Here is a 24694-nt window from a genome sequence, read left to right as displayed (position 1 = left end):
TAGTGTATTCAATTGAATATAGGTCGAAAATGATTTGCAAATCATCGTATTCTGTTTTTATTTGTTTTACACAACGTCCCAACTTCACTGGAATTGGGGTTGTATATCTACATATATAAACATATATATATATATATATATATATATATATATATATATATATATATATATATAGACACTGATGTTGAATGAGAAGGCCTGGCTTACAGTCACCTCTCTAATTCATCCCAAAGGTGTTCTATCAAGTTGAGGTCAGGACTCTGTGCAGGCCAATTAAGTTCTTCCACACCTCACTCACTCATCCATGTCTTTGTGGACGTGCTTTTGTGCACTGGTGCGCAGGCATGTTGGAACAGGAAGGGGCCATCCCCAAACTAATCATCATGTTCTGTTTTTATTTATGTTTTACACAACGTCCCAAATTCATTGGAATTGGGGTTGTATATATATATATATACTATAGTGCCAAAAGTATTTGGTATTATACAGAGAGAGAGAGATACATATATACGTATACAGTTGATACACAGACTACAACAGAAAGTGAAGTTAATACGGCAATGTTATATGTTATCAGTGTTAATGTTATCAGTGCACCACAAGGTGGCAGTGTACATCCATAAAATCAACTCGCTCAAACTAATGAAATAAGACTCGCGCAGACAAATTGGCAAAGCAAATAACTGAAAAAAGCCTATATATATATAAATATATGTATACATATATAAATCCCATTTTCCTTGGCTAATGTGAGAAATATCTACCACATGTAATAACTTCCTCGGCCTAGCCAAATTACTTACTCAGGTCTGATTTTGGTTTTAGAAAGTGATGCATGTTGTGAAGTCAACACTAAATACTGAAAATAACTGATGTTAAAAGTTAGTCAAACAGCTTTACACCGTGAAAAACCTCCCTCCTAACCTACAAAAGTGTGTCTGCTGTTGCAAGTATCTCTGAGCTATCTAAGCGTTTATGTGTATATACATACATACATACATATATATATATATATATATATATATATATATATATATATATATATATATATATATATATATATATATATATATATATATATATATATAGATGCTTTCTTAAAAACATTCTGTGAGTTCTGTGAACAAGAGGTTAGTGAAATTGCAAATAATTTATTGTAATTGTTTATTTACATTAACTTTTGGTCAAGTTGCTAGAGTTTTTCAAGACCTCAGTGTCACTGCTGGCCTGAGAATAGTCCACTGACCAAGAATATCCAGCCACAGCATCCTGTGGGCAGCATCCTGTGACCACTGATGAAGGACTAGACAATGACTAGCACAAACTGTGCAGCAGCAAATGAGCTATCGTCTCAGACTTTACATCTACAAAGTGGACTGACAAGGTAGGAGTGTCTAATAAAGTGGACAGTGAGTGGACACAGTGTTTAAAAACTCCAGCAGCACTGCTGTGTCTGATCCACTCGTACCATCACAACACACACTAACACACCACCATTACATCAGTGTTACTGCAGTGCTGAGAATGATCCACCACCCAAATAGTAACTGCTCTGTGAGGGTCTGTGGGGACCCTGACCACTGAAGAACAGGGTAAAAGGGGCTAACAAAGAAACAGATGGACTACAGTCTGTAATTGCAGAACGACAAAGTGCACCTGCTAAATACGTACAGAAAGTGGAGCTGACAAGAAGCTGGTTTTAATGTTATGGCTGATGACTGTGTACATGACCATATGCTTAAAATCATTATCATATGCTTGAAAATTGTTGAAAGTTGTCATGTTTGGCCTCAGACTTGAAGTGAGCTTACAGCTCTGCAGGACAAGCTGCTGCTGCACAAGATAATGGACGAACTGGAGAAAACAGCTAAAAAAACACGTTTTATTTTCTTTATATTTAGGTTTCAAAACAAGTTTATTGGGGATAATTTTGCAGGCTGTGCTGCTGCAGCTACTGCCCTGATTTCCGCGCATGCGCACACTGCCTGAGTCACGAGCGAACCGCATAACTGCATAGCATCCCTCCGCCTTTTGCAGAAAACAACACAGGGCCCAGATGCAGAATTACATATACAAACTGTTTTTAATCCCAAATAAATGGTGCACCTCATAAGAATCATCTTATAAACCGACGCTGTATGTCTTCTTGTATTTATGTGCGCTATCTTGGTCTCACATCACAACACATTAGGGGCTATTTCACTGCACACTTGCGGAAGGAAACGGCAGAGGGCGAGGGATGTGAGGCGGTCAAGATGGCGGCGCCCTGTGGAGTGCAGTTGCTTTAAGAGGTAAACAGGCTTCGTTTTTTAAGACGAATTTATTTTTGCAGGCGTGAAGTGTCACGTTCTGGGACGACCTAGAAAATCCGATGGGAGCCTGAATTTAATTTGCGTTGTGTGCTCAGCCAGGCGTCCGTTTGGATTTGCCCAAAAAGCTGTCGGTAATGCTCCTCTGCTCCGGACTGAGTGCAATAAAAGCCTCCAGTTCTCATTGATTTATATGGAGGAGCTGCAGCAAGCGGGGCATTTCCCCACATGCTTGTGCGTGCGCGTTCAAACCAGTCGACAGTGTGCGTTTAGTAAAATAAGAAGTCATCTTTTCGCTATTTTTGTGGAGTTAGCCTGGCGAGTCCTGGCCATTGTTCTCGGACGAAGCTGAAGTCCCCTTCTTACTCGCCAGCTTCTTATTCGAATTCTCCCGTTCCACCTTAAATGGTGCAGCAGTTACATTCTGACGACTCGAGCTCCAGAAATGAATTGCTGCACCATTTAAGGTGGCACGGGACAATTGGAATAGGAAGCCAACTTTAGCCTCGTTGTTCTCGGGCAGTTGTTGTTTACGCCAGTCAGTCATACAGTCAAGGAGGGACGGCAGTGCAGGGAGGAACCGAGGTGGCAGAACGGGTTATGGTTTTCTATTGAAGTTTTTCCTTCCAGCAAACAGCAAATATTGCCCAGATCTTATCTGAATGCAGATGTGGTGTGGTCATGTGCACCGCTCTGTATTATGAACTCCAGGCCTTCTGCTCTAGCTCTTGCAGAATTTTGCATGGAGCAGCTTGGTGACTGCTGTCTTTGGAGCATAGGAGTTTGGCCACAACAGTTTCTTTTATATGAACTGGAGCTTCAGCTTTGTAGATTACCACTCTGAATTCATATTTCTTGGTTGAATGATCCCTTGATCTTGTATGTGAGGCTCTTCCTTTTGACCCTCACTTTAAAAAGCGTGGCGAGGTCTAGTGGGATCTATTAATAGTCATAGAGTTTCTGTTCTCCCTTGCCTTTGTGGAGTACCCTGTACTGGGTTTTTTAGTGTTTTCTTGCTCTAACACATCTAATTCACCTCGCTTGTTAATGGGCTGATTCATTGGATGAAGTGTGCTAGGAGCAGTGAAAATGCTCAGATATACAGGGCAGGGGTGGGATGTTTGGCTATCACTGGAATTGCCTGTTTAGGCAATGGGCTTTATGCCCATTAGATGGCTCAAATGTCAATTCCACTGATATTTCAACATTTCTGCATTGTTTCTATGTAAAAAAAGATGTGGTTTGATATGAAACTACTGTATTATTCAGAATGTTTGGAAAAGCAGTGAAATTACTTTTTCTAGTCTGTGCTTGAAAACTTTAAAAAAGACCTTAAAAAAAGAAGGTATTCTGAGTAGGTCTATAATGGTGAATCATCTCATTTTGGAGTGAACTGGTTCTGTTGTCATGCCCATGCAAGCACGCCTGATATCAGGAATAAAGAAGAAAAGTTCAGCACATATCTACATATGATAATAATCAGCAAAGCATGATGTTTTTGTTGTTTTGGTGTAATTTAGCATTGCTTTTATTAGCAACAGGACTAGCCTGACAGAAATGCATTGAGCAATGTATATGTTGAAACTTGCATTGCTTGTGAAGTGAAAGTCTGATTATAACTACCCTCACTGCTAAATGTATTTTATGGCAACATGAAGTACTGGAAACCATACTTATTTTAAAATATTCAAATTATTTTAAAATATCTAATGTTTATATTCGAATTAAGGAGAAAAAAAGTGAATAAAGGTCTCTTTTTGTGTCAAATCTATATGCACATGCAGTGGTGCCTGGAGACTGTATCGGCGGGAGGCCCAGGGACCCCGCCAGACAGGACAGGAGGCCGTGAAAGTGACGTCTGAGAGCCCCCCCTCCCACGGTCCATCTTAGCAACACACCCTCCACGCCTCCACATAGCCAGCACCACCATGGCCAGGGAACAGCTCAGTGTGGGGGACTTGCTCCCCCTCCTGGAGACCTCTGATCTCCATCAACTTGAAGAAATCAAAGGTCTCATCAATGAACACCTCAGTACAGGTACTGGACACAGGACACTTTACCATACCACTGCGTACCTATAATTTTTTATTTTTGTGACGTTGCATGGATAGATACTTCATTGAGCCCGAAGGAAATTCAGCAGCCAATAGCAGTCACGCAACACAGGACAATTATAGTAATAGGGGTGATACAATATGAAAAGAATAATATATAGATATTTAGACTTTTATTTGTCCTTTATTTAGTCTTGTTAGTCCAGTATGTTTTACTCATATGCCCATATTTTTTCTTTGTGATTGACATTTGAAATGCATTTTGCAGAGCGAGGATCTGTGCTTCTGAATGGCTTGGTGGATTACTTCTTGGAGACCAGCTCGACCCAAGCTATGCACATCCTGTGTTCAGTGAGAGAGCCGCATGACAAGGTCAGACACTGCTTAGAATGCCTCAAATGACAAAAACCTCTCTTAGCGTCACTGCTGTGGGATGATGTTTTGTCATTTGCAGCTTGTGGAATATGTTATAGATCAGGAATGGTCATTTCAATTAGTTTTGATATGTGAATTTGTATGGTATTATTCCAGAAAAAAAAAAAAAAAAAAGACCTCCATCCAAAAATAAGTGAAGTGCTACAGGCTACTGTAAACTGGGCATTGCGGGCAGACGATACTAGAGACAGTCATGCTACTCAGCATCATACTATTGCTATAATTGTATTGTACTAAACCCAGACCCAGATTACAAATCCCTAGTGACAGAAAATATATACATTAAGATAAACAAACAAATGCTAATTGTCTTTTTTTTGTCACTTTTGTATTTCACAATGTCAAGGTCAAAGTTTTGTTTGTTAGTTAGCAGGCATGTACCAAAGGTATTGTTTTGAGTATATCTGTATGAGTGGAGTGTAAAATGAACTTGCGCTTTTTGATCATCGGCTATATGTGCTTTTGTTTGTCTGTACTATAGTGTCACTTTGTAGTACTTGCTACGTGGTGCTAGAGACCCTTTGGTGCCACAGTACAGAGCTTCTCCTCCAGTGTAATAGCTTTAGATGGCTGCAGTAGTCTTTCTATGCTTCCATGTTTTACATGAATAGGATAAGAAGCCCTGAACAAAATGTGAGATGCAAACTCTGAACTGCCTTTTGGTGGAGCAGAGAGTTCAGATCTGTTGTGATTCCTAAAGGAACAGTGTGGTGAAAACTCTATATTTCCACTGACCCCAATGTGGTTGATAGACCAAGACATCCAATTTTTTACTGCTTAAGATTAGAACTGAAACATTGAGACTCTCAAGAACTCAATATTTTTTTTTGTAAAAATGCACACCTAAAATATTTATTTCAGTATTTCAAACTGCATCCAGGTCTTCGTTAAGGTCATGCAGACTTGTCGATGTGGTTTAGGACACCATTTCCCTTACTGTGAACTATAAAAAATTTAACTACAGGCAGCTGCTTTAAACAGTTGTGTATTCACACACCACCTCAGGAGATGCTGATCTAGATCAGTATTTGTAACAGATACTGTCTTAAACACGGAATCTAATCCAAGATCAGTTTTGCTTTGGGAATACCAGCCCTGGTGTTATCTGAAATGGCTGTCCATAGTGGTAAAGTTTTGTTCATTTTTATAGCTCTCAGTAAGTCATGCTGTGCTCTACCACATTGGCAAGTCTGAGCAACTTTAATAAAAACATGGTTTGAACAGACTGTAAGAAATGTTTTAGGGGGTTTTATTTTTACAGAAGTAGTTTGTGCTACTTGGGTGACTATTGTATTCTAGTGTTGGTCTCAAAGCTTCAGTTTTAAACCAAAGGACCATAGTTTGGACTCCAAAGCTGTATTGGCCGATGCATCTGGATTTAGTGGAACATGAGTTAAATTTGTTGTTGTGTTTAATTTTTCTCCAAACTTTCAAGATTAGTCCTTCATCCCTGATCTTTTTTTTGGTGTGGACCCAGTGTACACAACCAAGCTATCTGTGGGTATAATTTTTTTTGTCTGTTATTTAAAGTACTGCAGTGCCCCTTCAAGAGGAAGGGTGAATGCATAGCCAGTTGTGAAACATAGCAGGGCTATCTTTCTGAGCTTAAACAGGGTTTTGGTGTGATGAGCTCTTCTGACACAAGTCCTTGTAAAATTTTTGGCCTAACTAGAAGATACTTTAACTTGTTTTAAGAGCATCTCCATAAACACCAAATAATACTAGCATGTATACTGTTATTTGTCAGGGTACTTTCATCGTTGTAACTTCTCTCTTTCTCTCCTTCACTCTTTTGCCCTCAGCACCTGTTTGATAAGATGAACGAGTGCATGGCAAAGCAGGCTTGTCGTCTGCCAACTCTCAACCTGCTGGGGCAAGTGGTCCGCAAGCAGCCGTCCTGGATTCATAAGATTGCCCGCTACCCTCTGCTGCTTTCACTGCTCAAATGCCTCAAGGTGAGCTATAGGCAGTGGATCTCACTTAGTATTCTGCATACTATAGTACACTGGCAGTGTCTCACACTTTACCTTTGTTTTACTTTTGTGAATATTTGTTTTTTTCTTTGTTACAGACGGACACAGATGTTGTGGTTCTCATAACTGGAGTGCTGGTACTTGTGACCCTGCTACCCATGATCCCTCAGGCCGGGAAGCAGCATCTCTATGAGTTCTTTGATATCTTTGGCCGCCTGGCTGCCTGGAACCTGAGAAACCCAGGTAAAAGAACAGGAAGGAGAATTGAACTTTGAACAGCCGTGTGGACTAACAGAGGGCGTAAGATTGGACATTTGGTTGGCCTGTTTTAGACTCGCCTTAGCTGACGCTTTATGTCCAGAAGTTTGCAGACGCCTGCTCTCCCAACATTTATTATTTTGTTTTCTGACATCAAGACTATTGATGTTGGTTTTCTCCCCCTCTTTGCTGCAGTAACAACACTCAAGTGCAGTTCCACAGCTTGACAGTCAATGCTTGGTACTGGCTGTGGTTGCCTGTGGCATCTGTGTGGCTGCTCCAGAGTTTCGTTATTTGAGAGTGCTTTTCTATGGATATTATACAAAATGTTTGTGTGCCATTGAACGCCTTTTGTACAAGTGCATATACAAATGCACAAGCTTATTACTTGTTGTTTTGTATAAGTTTGTCTTGAGATTTGGTGGTCAAATAAGCTTGTCATTGAATACTGCTGACCTCTGGAAAGAAATCAGAAAAAACATTTGTGTTATAGAGCACTATAGGTGTGGGCGATGTAGTGGGATATCATCAATGGTGGACAAGTATCCTGATAGTAATGTGTAAAAGGGGTTAAAAAAAACATTTTTGTGAAACAACTGAGAGAGAATTAGAGAGGACTAGTTTACTATTAAACTGCTTTAAATATACGTTGGTTTGAAAAGGTTTCGAAGGAGAAGGCGGAACACTGCCGCAGGAGAGGCTACAGCATCAAAGAACAATTAAAAGTCTGAAAGCAAAGTTTAAAGAAATCAAGGACGTGAACCAAAGAAGTGACTGTGTCCTTCTGAAGTGATGAGCTCAGCTGTCAGTTAATGAAGCTTCAGGATGGCTTCTATGATACTGACGAAGATGAAGCTGAAAGCTCGGGAGTGACTGGTGTTCATTCATAGTCATGATTGTTTGCCTCTGGATGAGCCACGTGAAGCAACTTAAAACATTGTTCTTTTGTGCATGCTGGTCAGTTTATGAGCTGATTTATTCAGATGGATGTTGCTTACAGGTCACATTTAAAAGACTTTGTGACCAGCCAAACAAAAAAAAGGGATTTGGTGAGAGAACCAGATTTGGGCCACTTTAACCTGTTGTGTGAACATAGCCTTAGCTTCCATGTCGCAGACTGAGTCATGTGACTACATGCGTGGTAGTAAGTTTTTAAGGGGACAGTAGTACATGAACACACGGAATGGGGAAAGGATTAAAAGAATTTAAAAAAATCGAAATAACCAACATGGGCAAGATTATTTTGGTTAGAGATTTTGAATGTCGGTTTAGATTACTTTTCGATTAATCGCCCAGCCCTGCCACACAGATTCCCCTTTAATTAACTTTACATGAATGGAATCAAAAATAAATGCTGACATGCTTTGGAACTTCAGCTTGTCTCACCATGAATCACTGCGGTTAAAAAAAAAAAAAAAAAAAAAGAGCTAAAAAGACTGAAAACTTGTTCAGAGCAGCGAAGTTAACCCTAACCTGAAGAGAAAGTTCTGCTGGTCATTGTTTGCTGCTGGTGTGCAGTATTTTCTGTACAGATGAAGTGTCACAGTGGTTGGCTGAATTATGAAAACAAGTGGGGAAAAAAAGTGGCGGTGGACACTTAAGGTCCCTTTCCATGACTTCAGTACATTTTTCAAAATAGATTTTACACTTTTCCTTTTAAATTTTCTGAGATGTTTATTACCAAAAGGACAATATTTTTTGATGGGTGAATTCAACTCTAGATTTAGGGTTTATAAAGCAATATCTTTCAAAATGTAAGTAGTATTTTAAGTCAGATATGTTGTATGTAGAGTGGCTTTACAGGAGAAATATTGGAGGTGTCTGGTTAAACATGTTGTGTGTACACTTGGGTTAGTGTCCTGACATTTTTTGCTTTTTTAAGTAAAATGGGGGATAAGTAGTTTGCCATTGCTCAGTTGGACCAAAAGTATTGATTTAGAAGTTATACACTAGCTGAAATTCTACACGTTTGAATATGGTAAAGCAAAATTTCCATAATTTCTTAGCACATAAAGGAATTTATTTAGATTTTTAAAAAAAATATAATTTGCATTAAAAAATTAAACACTGTATTGTCAAACATGCTGTTCCATGTTTACCATGGTTATCTACAAAAGTAGTCTGAATGATGCAGAATACAGTATGTTCTAGTAGCCTGTAGGACCTATTATTACTTATGTTCAGTATAGGTATTTTTGTTTCATACTATCAATTAACAAAGAATTCTCACAGTAAATGTACATCAGCATGAGTTGGTTTGTTTTTTCTGACTTGCAGGGCACGTTTCAGAAGTGTACCTAATCCACCTACATGCTAGCGTCTATTCACTCTTCCATCGTCTTTATGGCATGTACCCCTGCAACTTCATTTCCTACCTGCGCTCCCATTACAGTATGAAGGAAAACATGGACACATTCGAGGAAGTTGTTAAGGTAGGAGACATCATTTAATGCATGTAAATTTCTAATGTGTGTAAATCTCTAAGTTTGGTATCAGTGCTTATGCTTGGCTGGATGAGTGACACCGAAAACCTGCTTCATGCCTGTAACCTCAGTCTGGATCAAAGCATTGAGTTGTTTTATGAGAAAAGCTGTGCAGTATGAGCAGAAATGTTAAAGGGAAATGTCACATTTTTAAAAAGCATAATATAATCAAACAAAATAATTCAAAGTGTTTTGATCGAAAAGGTTGCATTGTGAAGACACCTACCAGCTCTGATTTCTTTGCAGTGGTAGCGATAGTAACCGAAGGTTGTGATGTCATCAAAGAAATAGCCAGTTTATTTGCCATCAAAAAATAACTAGCAAGAGTGCACATGTCTTCTGAGGCTTTATATGTAAAGCTGATGGTGGTAATGCTGATCAGGCAGCATATTTGTTACCATTTTGTGTAATAGCTGTCTTTGAAGAAGCATTTAAAGCAGGAGTGACAAAACATTTTGTCTTGGGGGGCCAAAGTGCTTGAAAAGGAAAATTAGAATTTAATGATATATTAATACAAAATCTGTTTATTCTCTCATTGGATGAGGCTTGTTTTAGAGGCATTAAATGCTTAATGGGTGATTCAGATGTCTGGTTCCTTTCATTACTACTGTAAAAAATTTGTGACTAAGTAAATTTCCCTAGAATGGCACATTTGACATCAAACCACTCAATGACTGAATTAAACCATTTAAATATGCAGGACATTTGACAAAGTAGTGGAGGTCCTTTTTAATGAGCAGTTCATTCTAAAAATTATTCTTTTAGTTATTGCAGTGCACGTACACTCACCGGCCACTTTATTAGGTGCACCTTGCTAGTAAAAGGTTGGACCCCCTTTTGCCTTCAGAACTGCCTTAATTCTTTGTGGCATACTTTCAACAAGGTGTTGGAAACATTCCTCAGAGATTTTGGTTGGTTATTTGAGTTACTGTTGCCTTTCTATCATCTTGAACCAGTCTGCCCATTCTCCTCTGACCTCTCACATCAGCAAGGCATTTTCGTCCACACAACTGCCGCTCACTGGATATGTTCTATTTTTCGGACCGTTCTCTGTAAACCCTAGAGATGGTTGTGCATGAAAATCCCAGCAGATCAGCAGTTTCTGAAATGCTCAGACCAGCCTGTCTGACTTTGAACATGGCATAGTTGTTGGTGCCACTTAAATCACCTTTCTTCCCCATTCTGATCCTCGGGTTTGCACTTCAGCAAGTTGTCTTGACCACCTCTACATGCCTAAATGCATTGAGTTGCAGTCATGTGATTGGCTGATTAGCTATTTGTGTTAACAAGCAATTGAACAGGTGTACCTAATAAAGTGGCCGGTGAGTGTATATTCGTGGAAATTATGCTCCTACAGATTTTACATTTAGGAGAGTGTTGGTGTATGAAATGGACATTTCATTAGGGACTAAATTTAATACTGCTTCCAGTAACAGTATATATATATTTTTTTTCTTACAAAGTGTTATATATGGCTATATTGATAGCTGCCGGCTTTCGTTAAAGTATACCTGTGTTGTTGTGTTGTTATAAATTCAGGTACCATTCAGTTCTGTTTTCAGGAGATTTTGTAAATTAAAATGTAAGATCAGACTAAAGTTATGGAGGTATGAATGCCTGAGATTTTTATTTATCTATTTATTTATTGTTTGGTCATATCTACCCTTCAGCCGATGCTGGAACATGTTCGCATGCATCCAGAATTAGTGACTGGAACAAAGGACCATGAGCTTGACCCTACCAGGTGAGTCCCTTATGTATTGTAACTTTTATTGTGTTTAAGATGTAGCAACTATTTTCAACCAAACCACATGAGCCTGATTTCTTTCTGCTTTTTATCCATTTTTCCCTGCAGGTGGAAGAGATTTGAGATCCATGACATTGTCATTGAGTGTGCCAAAGTGTCTCTAGACCCCAGGGAGGCATCCTGTGAGGAGGGCTATGCCACCCTGCCTGAGCACTTCTGTGGTCAGCTGCACTTACGCCCTCCTGATTGCACCGCCAGCCCTTACACTGACTTCCACAGCAGCTATGGTACAACCATCGCATTTTCTTGCCTTTCTTTCACCGCTTCTCTGTTACCAGCATCACTTGGTACATGGTGAAATGAATTCTGCATGATTCATGTGCACCAGCTAAAGTAGGTTAAACAAATTGACTGTAAACATTTGATTTTTTTTTTGCTTCAGATTATACACTGATCTAATTTTAGTTTTTCTGTAGAAGTGGATGAATGTCATACTTTATATCCTCACTGTTATAACAAATCCTTGCATAGCCAAAATAGAATCTTTATAGATTTTAACAACTGTTAGTTTAACTTATAAGCAGCCCTTTGATGTGTTTATTCTTTGAATATTTGCCATGGAATGATCATACAGGTTTTATTTTCATACCAGTTTTGTAAAATTTCCTTACAACAGCCTCAAGATATATTTCTGTTTCTGCAGGAAGTTCATCCTCAAGTCAGTTCTATACTCCGCGGCAGCCTGTCCTTCCTCCCCTCCCCCTGGCATCTCTCTCAGGGACCCAAACAGCCTATCGCAGCCCCCCCAGCACCCGCCGACCGGTAGGTTTACTTATCTCCAACTTCTGCTAAAGCAGGTGTACTCAACTCCAATCCTAGAGACCCAATCCCCTTTACAGTTTCAACTGCCCCAACACACCTGAACTTCAGGCAATTGTCAGGCCTTTCATGAGCTGGATGAGTAGTGTTGAGGTAGGGAAATTCTGTCTTGAGCACTACAGAACTTAATTTATTTCAGTGGTTCATAATCCATAAGTCCGTAAGAGGGAAACAGATACTTAGTTAAAGGAATGGTTTGGTAAATAATCAAATTTACACAATTTTCCCACTTACCTCAGATCAGGTCAGTCAACTAAGACATGTTTGTTATCCAAATTTTACTTCATTATTTTAGTGCTGTAAGCACCAAGCTAACATGGAACTTAATAGTCCTCATCCAGACCTTAAATTTGTGCACTTATGGTTTAGCATATGATGTGTTGCTGTAGACACAGTTTAGCTCAAAGTGAGCTACAAAAAATATCAGAACTATGCTGTGTAGCTGAATGCATCCCATTTCACACCCATAACAGGTGTTGTTTCTTATTTTGTGTGTCTGCAATTTCTGTTGTTTGTTTATAAGTAACTGTTGATTTTAACTGTTAAATTTTACATTTTCAAACTGAAGATAAATATATAAAAATAAAAACAACTAAAATTTGTAATGCAATCAGGGATCCTTATATTAACGTGAAGTACACATGTGGATATGTACAGATACTTGAGGATCAGCTATCAGTATTAGTATCATGGGGGAAAAGTGGAATCAGTGCAGGCCTTATTCGGGTATCAATATGTGCACTCATACATCAGATCTTTGCATGTGTAATCCTGCGTGTCCTATTTTTATATTCCTAGGGAGTTTTTACTTTGCTTAACCCTTTGTCCACCATATGGAGCCAAACAGCACTAGATCCAACTGAGCAGGCACTCCAGTGTGATTCAGATCAGATGAGATCAGGATAATTAGACTTATTTCACTCTGCTTCCACTCAAGTTAAACTAGTCCAGATACTTTTCTCTTGCCTGCAGATACTTTGTGGTTGCTCCCTGTGGCTTGTGGAGAAATTGGTTAGTTGTTACTGTGTCTCTTCTCTCAGTTCTTGTTGTTTTCCTTCCCAAGAGTGTTTACTTCTAATGAATAGGCTGTGTCAGTCTCTATTCGTAAATACCCCCCCTTCCTCCAGCCTTTCACGAAGTGGTCCCCCCCTCCTCTGCCGAGGAACTTGAACTGTTTGAATCGTTTCCTTGTTCTCCAGCAGTGAGGCAGAGGTAAGGGGTGGGTAAGGGGGCTGCAGGGAGAGGGAGCAGAGGGAAGAGAAGCTGAAGGGTGAGGAGAGATGTTGAGTCATTGGGGTGGGTGTGCAAAGATTTAAAAACAGAAAAACACACCATCCACGAGCTGACGCAGGAGCTGTTGCCGTGGCAATGCGGCTGACGCCGGTACTGCTTTCTATCCTCTCCCGGTAGCCCACCAAATAGGATTTTTATTCTGTTTAACCCCTCATCCACCATATACAGCCACACTGCATCAGACCCATTTGCACAGGCACTCCAGTGCGATTCAGATTATGTCAAATTAGGATGATCAGATTGCAACAAATTGACCAGTTGGCAAGTTATTGTGTTTGCGTGAGCAATCAAAATGGGCAAATTTCATTTTTATAAGAGATGCATAAAGACAGGGTCACATTATTGGTTATGGTGAGGGTGTTCAGCTCCCTGCAGGGTACTGGAGGTCCAGTGTCCAGCAAAGTTTGGTAATGTGACTACTGAAACCCACCCCACAGACATGGCAATTAACAGATGAGTTGAATCCGGTGTAACCAAAGCTGTATTGGACACCAGGCCTACAGAACCAGAGTTAAACACCCCTCTCTTATGTACTAGTATGTATTAGTTTAGGTGAATAGGCAGTTTATTAAAGCAGTCAGGCCCAGATCATCCCATGGGTTTTATGGGTGCGTGCTCAGGGGCCCAAGCCACTGGGTAGCCCCTATGAGCATTTGTCGCAAAATTTAAACCACTGCTTTGACTCGCGGTGAGAACTTTGCTAGCAGATCAGTGAAAAAAATTGTCTAATTTCAACCTTACGGCAGATCATAATCTTTACTCAGCAACATTCCTACACATCAACTTCATTTTTTCCCTCCAATCACTGCTTAGCAGCTCTTCCACTATTCTCTATTAGCTTAGTCAAGGTTTTTATTTATCTATTTATTTATTTGTTAAAGATTTGAAACTTGGACAGGGTAAAGGGTGCCCATTTTTAAAGGCAAACAGAAATGTCAGCCCGAGTTAAAGAAAGCTCTGTCATTGTTTGCAGTGATATGCAAACAGTCCACGTCAAAGGTAAGATATGAGTTTAAAAAAAAAAAAAACTTTATGAAAGTTTACTTTTAGGATCTGATGGGGTCTGGTGGGTTCTTTATGATCTTGTGAAAAAAGAAATATTTACATGACTGAATCTAGGTGGGAGCCTGTATGGAAAAATAAAGGGAAGCCTAATAAAACTGCTACATTGTATAGGAACAGTCGTTCATCTTTTTGGGGATCGTGGTTGAACTTGCTATCCACTGTATTTGTTCATGAACCTGTTTTTGTCATTGGCGATTTTTAGTGCCTTTGTGCTATGATTATGTTCTAAATTCTGCTTTTATTTCTTTAAACAGTGCTGGAGTTTTTGTTGGTTTGTGCTTGTTGACTCCAAAGATAGACAATAAAAGCAGAAGTGGTGTCAGTTGCAGGGTGTATGCAAGGGATGTGCAGGCAGTAGGAACTAGTATAGCATTCTAATGCCTGCATTTCCCTTAGCCTTGTCTTTTCTTCTTTTCTCAAAATTGTGTTTGTGTGGTCTTCAGAACTCTAGCTGTGACTTCAACTCCACCTATGGCATTAAGGACACTCTCTGGAGTCCCTCCTCCCTGTGTGGTATGGCCACTCCCCCGTCATCTAGGGGAATGTCGCCCAATCCTGAGCTATCACAGAGTGCCTTTCACTTGTCTGGCCGCTTTCACAGCACTCCAGGTAAACCTAGGGTTGGCTAGCTAGTCCCATAATGCAGAATTGGATTCATAATTTCCATGTATTTTAAATTGTATTAATTGTGAATGCAACTCTAGATGTTTTACTTAAATCAGGTGTTCTCTTTTTTATAGCTGGTGGTAAAGGTACCCCAAGTTCTAGCACCCCTGCAGCATCCTCTCCACCCCCCAGCCTCACTGATGAGTTGCCCTCTGCATCTCTGCCCCAAAACACATCTAGCCTGACATGCAAGGTACTCTACTTTTCATAGTTTGCCTTTCCATTTTAAGTGGTAATCCTGCTATATATATTTCAGCTTTATAACTGGATTAATTTTTGGACTTGTTTGGTTTCATGGAGATTATGCCGGCTGTAAATACTGAATTCCCTAATTAGAATGGGTGTCTGGGTAATTTTGGAGTATAGGTCTAAAGGTTGGCTTGATGGTGAGTGGTGATGCATTGTCCTCTTTAGTTTTACAAGGTTTCTTTTAAAAATCTGTAATTCTATACGCCATATTTACAAAATATTAAACAGTCACCTCTCATTGGCAGTACCTTTAATGGGTCCGTTATGCTGTCATCTGACGCCTGTAGTGTTTTAACTTGGTGTTCCTCTGTAGGATGGTAGACCTGTAGAACCCTGCAAGCCCCCCCTTCTGAGACAGGAACCAATCAGAGAGCTTGACAAAGCAGGGGGTGAAATGACCAACCACAGAGGTAAGAAAATCAAAGTGACTTTACAAACCTGTAGGATGATTAAAATCTGCAGTGTAATAATGACATGTACAGCATTGAGGTGTTTGTGTCTGGCATTGAGAGATTTGCTAAGTATTTGTATTCAGAATGGAAGTATTTGTTTGCAAACTCCTTGTGCAGTAACTTTGCTGGTAGAGCAGAGTGGATGGTGGTGAGATATTTGCCATGGATTGGTTGTTTGTTAGACATGACTTGGCTCTTTTGTCCTCTCTCTGAATCAGATGGTGGGACTGAGACTGTGTCCATGACGCTGACTGAGCTTTCGGTCTACATGAAGGAGCAAGAGCAGCTGCGGATGGGCAAGGAGAGGGAGGAGGGTAGGAACAAGAGCCAGTCATCCATCTTCAGTATTAGTCATTTTTATCCTTGCCAGAAAGTGGAGTCTTTGCAGCTTGTTGTTAGCTTCTTTTGAATGGCTGTTAATGATTGCCAGCTGTCTGTTAACTGTTTACTGTAACTGGTAAATCCTGATCATAGGCCTGGATAATATGACCACAAATCTAGTCTTGCTATATTTTTACATGTTGTTTTGTTATTATATGCATTTTCTAACCTCAAATTTTAAATTTTAAAAATCCTTTTGAACCCTGATTTTAATTAAGTGATACTTTTTTAATCCCACAAACGGGGAAATTCCACCTCCGCATTTAACCCATCCGTGAAGTGAAACACCACATACACACTAATGAATACACACTAGTGGGCATTGAGCACATATGGCCCGGAGCTGTGGGCAGCCCTATCCACGGCGCCCGGGGAGCAACTGGGGGTTAGGTGTCTTGCTCAAGGACACCTCAGTCATGAACTGTCAGCACTGGGGATCGAACCGGTGACCTTCCGGTCACAGGACCAGTTCCCTAACCTCCAGCCCATGACTGTGCTGTCTGGAGTGAATGCCTAGACTTCTACCACACCGCCTACTATACCAAAGTAGTAGGTGTTCAAAGGTCATTCCATTGTTGCTAATTCTGAATTGAAGAACCAAATGTCATAACTGTACCCAGAACAGCTCAAAGATATTTCAAAATGTTGAATAATTTTTATCATCATTTTGTCACCCAGAACTTGTCATAAGTTTCAGATAGAAATAAAAGATGAAAGATCCCACTTGGAAGAACAGTAAACTTGCATTTTGCTATGTGCTGTACCTGCTCCACAGCTGCCATAACAGAAGAGCTGCTGAAGCTGACAGAGGAGAAGCGTGACCCAAGTGGACTGAGGGGCTTCGACTCGCCCTTCTACCACACCACAGAGACTCTCACAGGGGCCCAGGAAAAACCCCCGTCCACCTCCACCCAGAGCAGCCTACTCAGAGAGACCAACAATGTTGTCTCTACACCCGACAAACCAGACACCCGAACTGGGCATAGAGGTATGGGCAGCCGTGGCCCGTCCCAGGAGCAGCCGTGGTCCTTCCAGCCAGTCTTCACTCCCATTGAGCACCCTGCTCTTAGCCATGTCCGCCACAGCCCTGCTACGGACGATGAGGCGCTAAAATATGGTGCACTCCTTTCACCCAGCCCCTGCAAGGCTCCCTCACTTCCCTATGAGTCACTGTTTGACCTAGCCCTGCCTCGTGCTGCCTCACTGTATGTGGGGAACAGGACCTCAGAAGTGCTAGAGAAAGTGTCGTCCGAGGGCAGGATGGGGGAAGTTGGGGAGGGGGAGGATGGGCTTGTAGCAACATCTGTGTCGCCTCTTGAGGTGCTTGATCGTCTCGTGCAGCAAGGGAGCGACGCTCATGATAGGGTGCTAAAGAGGTGAGGGCTCACTTTGTTCAACATTTACAGTACTCAAAGCTAAAATGAACAAATAATGTGAATTTACTGCATTTCTGGTAGTTTGTTCATCTTTTCAACCAAACTAACTCAAATTTAGAAGAACTATTCCTCCCTTTTAAAAATATTCACATGGGCTAGGAAAATGGGGCTATTGAAAGATAAATAAACAGATACAACATTCCCAATAAATATTGATATATTGATTATGTAAAACATTTTAACTTTCACTATGTTTAAGACAGTTTCTGTTTGTGCTGGGGGGTGCCTTAAAGGGGATATCCACAACATTTTCAACCTTTCTATGCATTTAAAAGGTTGAGAAGTAATCAAATCAAAATGGTTTATTCTAGAGTAGCCTACCAACTCTTGATTTTTTTTATTTATTTATTTATTTTTTTTGCAGTAATGGTTCTATTAACCAGGGGCCATTTTATTTACTGCACCAAACCATCAGTGAATCTACAAATGATTTCTGAGTTTTAATATGTAATGTTGATGTTCATAAATGTGTATTGCTTTACAATGCCCTGCATGTGTCTCACCAGCGTGAATCAATTTTTAGAAAAATGTTTTCTAATCTTCTCAAAACTATCAGAAAACAATGTCTCGGGCATCAGACTCAGAATGATTTTGTTTATATCTTAGCCATTTATTTATTATTATTTATTTATTATATTATAGTTAAAATTGGTGGAGTAAGTCGTAAGTCCTAGTTTTACAGGCCAAAAAGAGAAACGCATGAAATCGAGGCAAGTTTTAAAAATATACACATTAACAGTAATGTCATCTTTTGTCTTATGACATCTTGTTTGTTTGCTCTTTTTTAATACTTGGAGACCAGAGCGGAATCCTAGCCTCAAACTCCATCACGAAAACACAGATCCTATTTTTTTTTTTTTTTTTTTTTTTTTTTTTTTTTTTTTTTAGTTACAGCTGTGCATTGGTGGTGAAAGGAAGTAAATGAAGTTAAATGAGCACTGGCGTTTCTGAACACAAAGAGCCCCGAAAGCTCACACTTATAAAGTGAAAAGAAAAGACTAATAATTGTTACTTTCTGATTTCTTGGCCACTAACCATAATTATCTAAAAATACATACATTATCCCATCCCTAAACTCCACTAATACAGTATTTTGGGCAAAATTTGTCTTTTCCTTCTATTGAGCAAAGCAAAATGGCAGCTTAGAATTGGCCAGCACTCTAGAATTAATTGCAACGCAACTCAGCCAGGACCCTTGAAAAACTGACCATAACTTCAAAAGCATACTTACTTATACTTATTGTCCAAGTCAAAATGTTAATTCTCTATGGCATATCTCATAGATGTAAATGTTATTTGTTTAAAAGTGCTGCCCTGATCATGCTGTAGGACTGAACAAAAACTGAGGAAAGCCCGTTTTAGGCTTACTGTGACCCGTCTTCCACTCCCACTGAAACAACTGCAGCCTTTGTCCTGATCTTCCTACGCTGGCCCACAAAACAGCCAACTGCTCAGCAGCACCAGTATCCGCACAGAACAAACAGAGCTTCTCTCTCTCTCTCTGCGCTCCATCATTCACTCGCTCTTGCTCTCTTCCTCTCAATCTATCTCTCGTTCTCCATAGCTGAGTAATTTAATTGGACTGGAGCTGGGCTTGTTCAAGCTTAGGTGTGTCCAGGCCTGGGTCAGGAGGGCCTATGGACTCGCTGCCAGACCAGAAGTGTGTGCTTAATATGCTGTCACATTGTTGACCCCGCTGATCCTCTCGTTTATATAATCTTTTTCAGATTACCCCTGCCAAGTAAGTCAGCTGATTGGACTCACTTCGGAGGTAAACAACATTATGCCAGTGCACTTCTGTTAACTTGGAAGGAAAAGCAGAGCTTTCAGAGTACAGTCTTTCCTAGTGTGTTTTCTGCTGCAGGCTAGTGCTGCGTCTTCCCAGGATCAGATGTACGTAAAATGGGTTGATGCTTTAGGACTGTTAGATGTTATCTTATTGTCCCCATCATCAGACTCAGACATGCAAGACACAACAGGAAATAGTGGGGTCAGCACAAGTCATCACTTTTACATTCTCAATTTTAAAGAAAAAGAAACCCCATTCTCATGGGGTTAGGCAGGAATGCACAGTTGTAATTTTTCAAGGATTCTTCATCTGCTGATTCATAGTTAAGCTGTTTAACGGGGGAAAATGGCTAGTTTAGGTACATTTACCATGTCCCTGTGATCTTTGGCCATTTTATCAAGTACATCAGCCATATAGGTGCAGTGTATAGGCATATAGTTATTTACTATAACTCATCTGTTTCTGCACAACGTCTGCACAGTTTCCCTCTACCCCATCCATCAATGAAAAGGGAGCACCACAGGGCCACTACTGGCCAGATATTATTTGGGTAGTGAAGTATTCTTAGCACAGCAATGTTATCAGTATGGTAGTGGCATAGTGAGTGGGTATCAGTAGGTCAGTGTTTTTAGTAAAATGGCCAATGAGTGTAGGCACAAGGTAGGTCTGCCAAGTACACTGGCAACTCAGAAGATTTAGAATGACAAAACACTTAGAAGAAAAAGGTTGAAGGAAAAAAAGTTATTTAATAATAATTACATTTGACATACAGTGCCAAAGTGACAGACTCTCTAATTTATTTAATCATTACTGAAAACAACCATTAAGGATAGGTTCTTTATCAGATCTTAGTAGTTGTTTTTAGTGCTTTTAGATGTATCTGTCCATAAAACCTTTACAGCTACATATCCTTTCTGACTCATAAGGTTGAGTTGTCTTCTCACAGTGGAAGGTTGGACAGATACACCTGTGGATTTTTTCGATTTGAAGCAAGAGTGAAGCTTGATTTTTGTCCTCTCTCGCGCTCAAAGATGAAAGCTTTAAGCATGTGGCTTATTTGACGGTTTTTGAACTCCACTTTGGAAACTTCTGTTTTTTTTTTCCCCCTTACTTATTTCCATTTGACAAATGTCATTTTAATTAAAATACGAGGAGTGTTTTCTATTTCAGAGCACTGTATATAATAATAATAATAATAATAATAATAATAATAATAATAATAATAATAATAATGATAAACAAAATTTGTGCTTGATGCTTGAACATGAATTCTCTAGTGGAGAGAGAGAGTAGTGCTAATGTTTCTGAATAGGAATAGAGCCTGTGACATTATCGTGGCCTCTACTCTAATGACAAACAGATGATGACTGTGGTGGGGAAAACAAAACCGCATATCCTGCTGGCAGGATTGACTATCTGAATTAAATACGGACCTGCAGTTATGTAAGTTATAGGAGTCATGTATTTGTGATTGTGTGAAGAACTGTGCTGAAAGAGGCTGTGTTCTGTGTGTGCAGGTTTCAGCATTCGTTCTGTTTTAATGGGTTAAACACTTGGCTTTCTCTCTCATTATTCCTGTGTACAACTCATTCTGCCACCATTCTCTTTCCTCCTTGTTTTTTGTTTATCTTTATTTTTCTCTGTACTGTTTTCCTTTATCTTTCTTTATCATGAGAAAACCCATTGTTCTGTGTTTTTTTTTTTTTTTTTGTTTTTTTGTTTTTTTTCCTCCCCTACTAACCTTTTTTGTGTTTTTTTTTTTTTTTAACCATTTCTTCTCTCTCATCTCTCTCATTCTCTCTCTAGGCTCTGCTCCCCTGGATGAGTTGCAGACTCTGCGCAGTCAGTTGCTGCTGCTGCATAATCAGCTGCTTTATGAGCGCTATAAACGCGAGCAGCATGCTGTGCGCAACCGGCGGCTCCTCCGTCGCATAATCAACGCCACGGCGCTGGAGGAGCAGAACAACGCATTGGTAACCACTTCAGACACTATAATCATACTCCGCACGCTACATGAAAGCCTTCCTGTTTGACACACACATTCGGCTTCAGGGTGTTTTCCACCAGGGGCTTCTGTTCCAGTGTTGTTGACACTTTTTCCTCAAATTGTGTGAACAAAAAGACCTGCAAAACAATTTTAAGAGCACAAATTAAAAGTTGTTAAATGTAACTTATGTATGCAGCTGCGGTTATTTAAGTAGTGGATGACCATTATTATGTTTCGTATCTCCTGACTGCTGGGGCTCTTATTAAGTGGATGGTTCACTAGATGTAGCAACTGTAGATTGAGAAATTATGCCAAACGGTTACCTTGTGACACCAGCACATCAAGCCTATATATACTTGAGTCACACTGCACTCTTCCATTGGAGCATGGTCTCTTCTCACTGACAAGCAATTGAGGCAATACTTGTGACACTGTGGGTATAAGTCATCCGCTTAGTAAGAACTGCCATTGGCGGTCAGGAGATACGAAACAAAATACTAGTTACATATGTAACTGTGGTTATATGAGTAGTGGATGACTACCAGGGGTGGTTCTTACCAGGTGCATGACTTATAGCCATAATGTCACACGGAGTGCCTCAACTGCAGCACATAACTGGGGAAGAGGGGACGTGAAAGGAGGAGAATGTGCGCAGCGATGATGGTGTGGTCGCTGCACAGATGTCCAACAGAAGAGACATCCTTCAGGGCAGCCCAGGAGGCTGCTATGCCCCTGAAGGAGAGTAGAGTAGCTGATACATCTGGAAGCCTTGTATGCCAGCTTGATCACATCCTCTACTCAGTGGGAGAGCTGCTGTTTAGAGAGCAGCAAACCCCATCTCAACAGCATTTTTCCCTCTTCATAAATATTTCTTGCCTCCAGCCATTTTTCAGCCTAGCTGATGTAGAAACATATTGTGCATGCATTCCTGACATCACGGCTAGACTACTGCAATGTTCTTTTTTCTGGCTCCCGTGTCAAAAACCTTACTAGGTTACAGTATGTTCAAAATGCTGCTGCAAGCATTGTCACCTTTTCAAAAAAGAATGACCACATCACCCTTGTCCTTAAGAGTCTTCACTGGTTGCCCATTAAATTCTGTGTTCATTACAAGGTTCTCCTTGTAACATAAAAAGCTTTACATTGTCTGGCTCCCAATACTAGGCAGAGCCTCTTCATCTATATGTCCCATCCTGTACTTTGAGATCACAAAATCCAGGCCTTCTTCATGTTCCAAGTTTTAAATTTACTTCAATGGGTGATCAATCATTTAATGTATTAGCTCCCAAATTATGGAATATACTCTACACCACTCTATTTGGGATGCAACCTCTCAATCTTCACTTAAATCTCTGTTAAAGACTTATTTGTTTTCACTGTTATCATTGTTCCGTTTATACTTGAATACCTGTGTTGTCCTCTTGTTTAATGTGTTGATATTCTTTGATTTTAAAGCATCCTTGACCATAGAAAAGGTCCTATATAAGTTAAAGTGATGATGATGAGGATGATAACTTAGAGAAGTATATAAATAACTGATCCGTTCTGGGAAGCCCACCTGTAACAATGACATTGTTGGCACAATTGGTTCTGTCTTTGATCAAACTGGTCTATGTAAGCAACGAGGCTGATGGAATGATTAATGAACTCAGGGTTGAGAACTTTGGGTAAGAAGGCCAGGTAGGAAGCCCACAAAACATTTGCATTGTCCAGGCCCCGCTGGAGGAACATAGGACTAACGAAAACTCTGTTGCTGACAGAAACGCTTAGCCGCAAAAATTTAGCGAAAAGGAAACCCATTTAAGAGCAGCCTGATCCGGAAGGGTTCCTTTCCTCATCAAGAAAGGAAAGCACCACTTCGATGGTGGACAAGAGTGGGTCTGTCTGGCTGTTCGGACACAAGTCAGTAAACGCCCTCGATCTACCCTCACATTGAGTGCAAATAGATTGGGCTTTGGCACTCAGGATTGTGTTTTGAACCTCCAGGGAACACATCAACTCTGCGATAACCCTAAGGCCACAGCCAGACTTGGAGGTGCACTGGGTATTGGTGCCATACCTGATCCCCCAGCTGGAAGAGGAGGTCCCTGCGCATAGGGACTTCACATGGATCCCTCTGAACCAGAGAGAGCAACAGAGGAAACCATGTCTGATAGAAGGCTGTGTCATCCCTCCCATCATGCCTGCATTCTCCAGTGTGGCCTCTTCCATGCATTTGGCATGGGAACAGTTTGGGCTGGAGGTTAGGGAAATAGCCTTGAGAACGGAAGGTCGCCGTTTCAATCACAGTATGTGACCAAGGTGCCCTTGACCAAGACACCTAATGCCCAACTGCTCCTCTGGCACTGTGAATAGGGCTGCCCACTGCTCCGGGCAAGTATGCTCACTGCCCGGTAGTGTGTGTCTTTGCTAGTGTGTATGTGGTGTTTCACTGCATGGATGGATAGATTGTGGAGGTGAAATTTCCCCGTTGTGGGACTAATCTTAATCTTAATCAGACTCTGTCCAACAGTGCTGGAATAGGAGTAGAGGATAGAAGGATTGGCCGCTTGTGCCAGAGGATTATGACCCAATGGCCCAGGATCACTCTAAAAACCACCATTGGTGATGGGTCATGTTCGATGAGGCGAACAGGTCCACCTGTTCTTCCCTGAACATCTGCCAAATCAACCTAAACACATCTGGATGCAGTTTCCTCTGGCTGTGGTTCAAAGTGTGACATCTTATTGATTGTACCTCCTAGGTGTGCTGCTCTCAAGGAGAGATGAGCGCATGTCCACAAGTGCCATGTGAGGTTCAGTAGCATACGTAACCAGGTGCCACCATAGTGGTTCACATGATAAACTGTGGACAGGTTGTCTGAGAAAATAGCTAGCCGGACTGCTTGCATCTCGACAAAGTTGAGTTCCTGTGTATACTGTATGGCCCATTTGTCCTGCACCTATCTATATCACCAGATGGGGTCACATCCAGTAGTGGATGCATCTGTTGTCACCACCTCTATGCTCCATGACTACACCAGTCAACAGGAACACACGTCAGTGCCTTGGTCTGAGGGCTGACAAGCATTCTGAGGATATGCGCCTTCTCACTCGTCTGTGATGCACCAGGTTCAGCTGGAGGCTTTTCACTCACATCTGGAAAGGATAGATGTTATGCATTACCTGCGCAGCACCTGTGACTAAGCCCTGGAGCGGCAATAGTGTCATGATGGTGATGGGTAGATCAGTTGAGCCCA

At 40.7% G+C, this 24694-nt stretch overlaps 1 protein-coding gene across 1 annotated transcript in view; it reads left to right on the top strand.

The window, feature by feature from the left end:
* The first annotated feature begins 2235 nt into the window (after positions 1-2235).
* The window catches only part of tsc1b (TSC complex subunit 1b), a 38466-nt gene continuing 16007 nt past the window's right edge, over positions 2236-24694 (top strand). The window contains exons 1-16 of the mRNA XM_017715675.2: positions 2236-2291; positions 4094-4346; positions 4632-4735; positions 6601-6753; positions 6870-7014; positions 9307-9461; positions 11183-11256; positions 11368-11546; positions 11963-12081; positions 14940-15105; positions 15237-15355; positions 15725-15821; positions 16082-16177; positions 17020-17620; positions 19408-19451; positions 21276-21442. Coding sequence (XP_017571164.1) covers positions 4238-4346; positions 4632-4735; positions 6601-6753; positions 6870-7014; positions 9307-9461; positions 11183-11256; positions 11368-11546; positions 11963-12081; positions 14940-15105; positions 15237-15355; positions 15725-15821; positions 16082-16177; positions 17020-17620; positions 19408-19451; positions 21276-21442 — 2328 coding nt within the window. The 5' untranslated portion in view covers positions 2236-2291; positions 4094-4237. The remainder of the gene's footprint in view (positions 2292-4093; positions 4347-4631; positions 4736-6600; positions 6754-6869; positions 7015-9306; positions 9462-11182; positions 11257-11367; positions 11547-11962; positions 12082-14939; positions 15106-15236; positions 15356-15724; positions 15822-16081; positions 16178-17019; positions 17621-19407; positions 19452-21275; positions 21443-24694) is intronic.

Source organism: Pygocentrus nattereri, chromosome 16 (assembly GCF_015220715.1).
Source record: "Pygocentrus nattereri isolate fPygNat1 chromosome 16, fPygNat1.pri, whole genome shotgun sequence".
NCBI lineage: Eukaryota > Metazoa > Chordata > Actinopteri > Characiformes > Serrasalmidae > Pygocentrus > Pygocentrus nattereri.
Note: the sequence above shows the minus strand (reverse complement) of the source record. Positions and strands in the feature narration are given on the sequence as shown.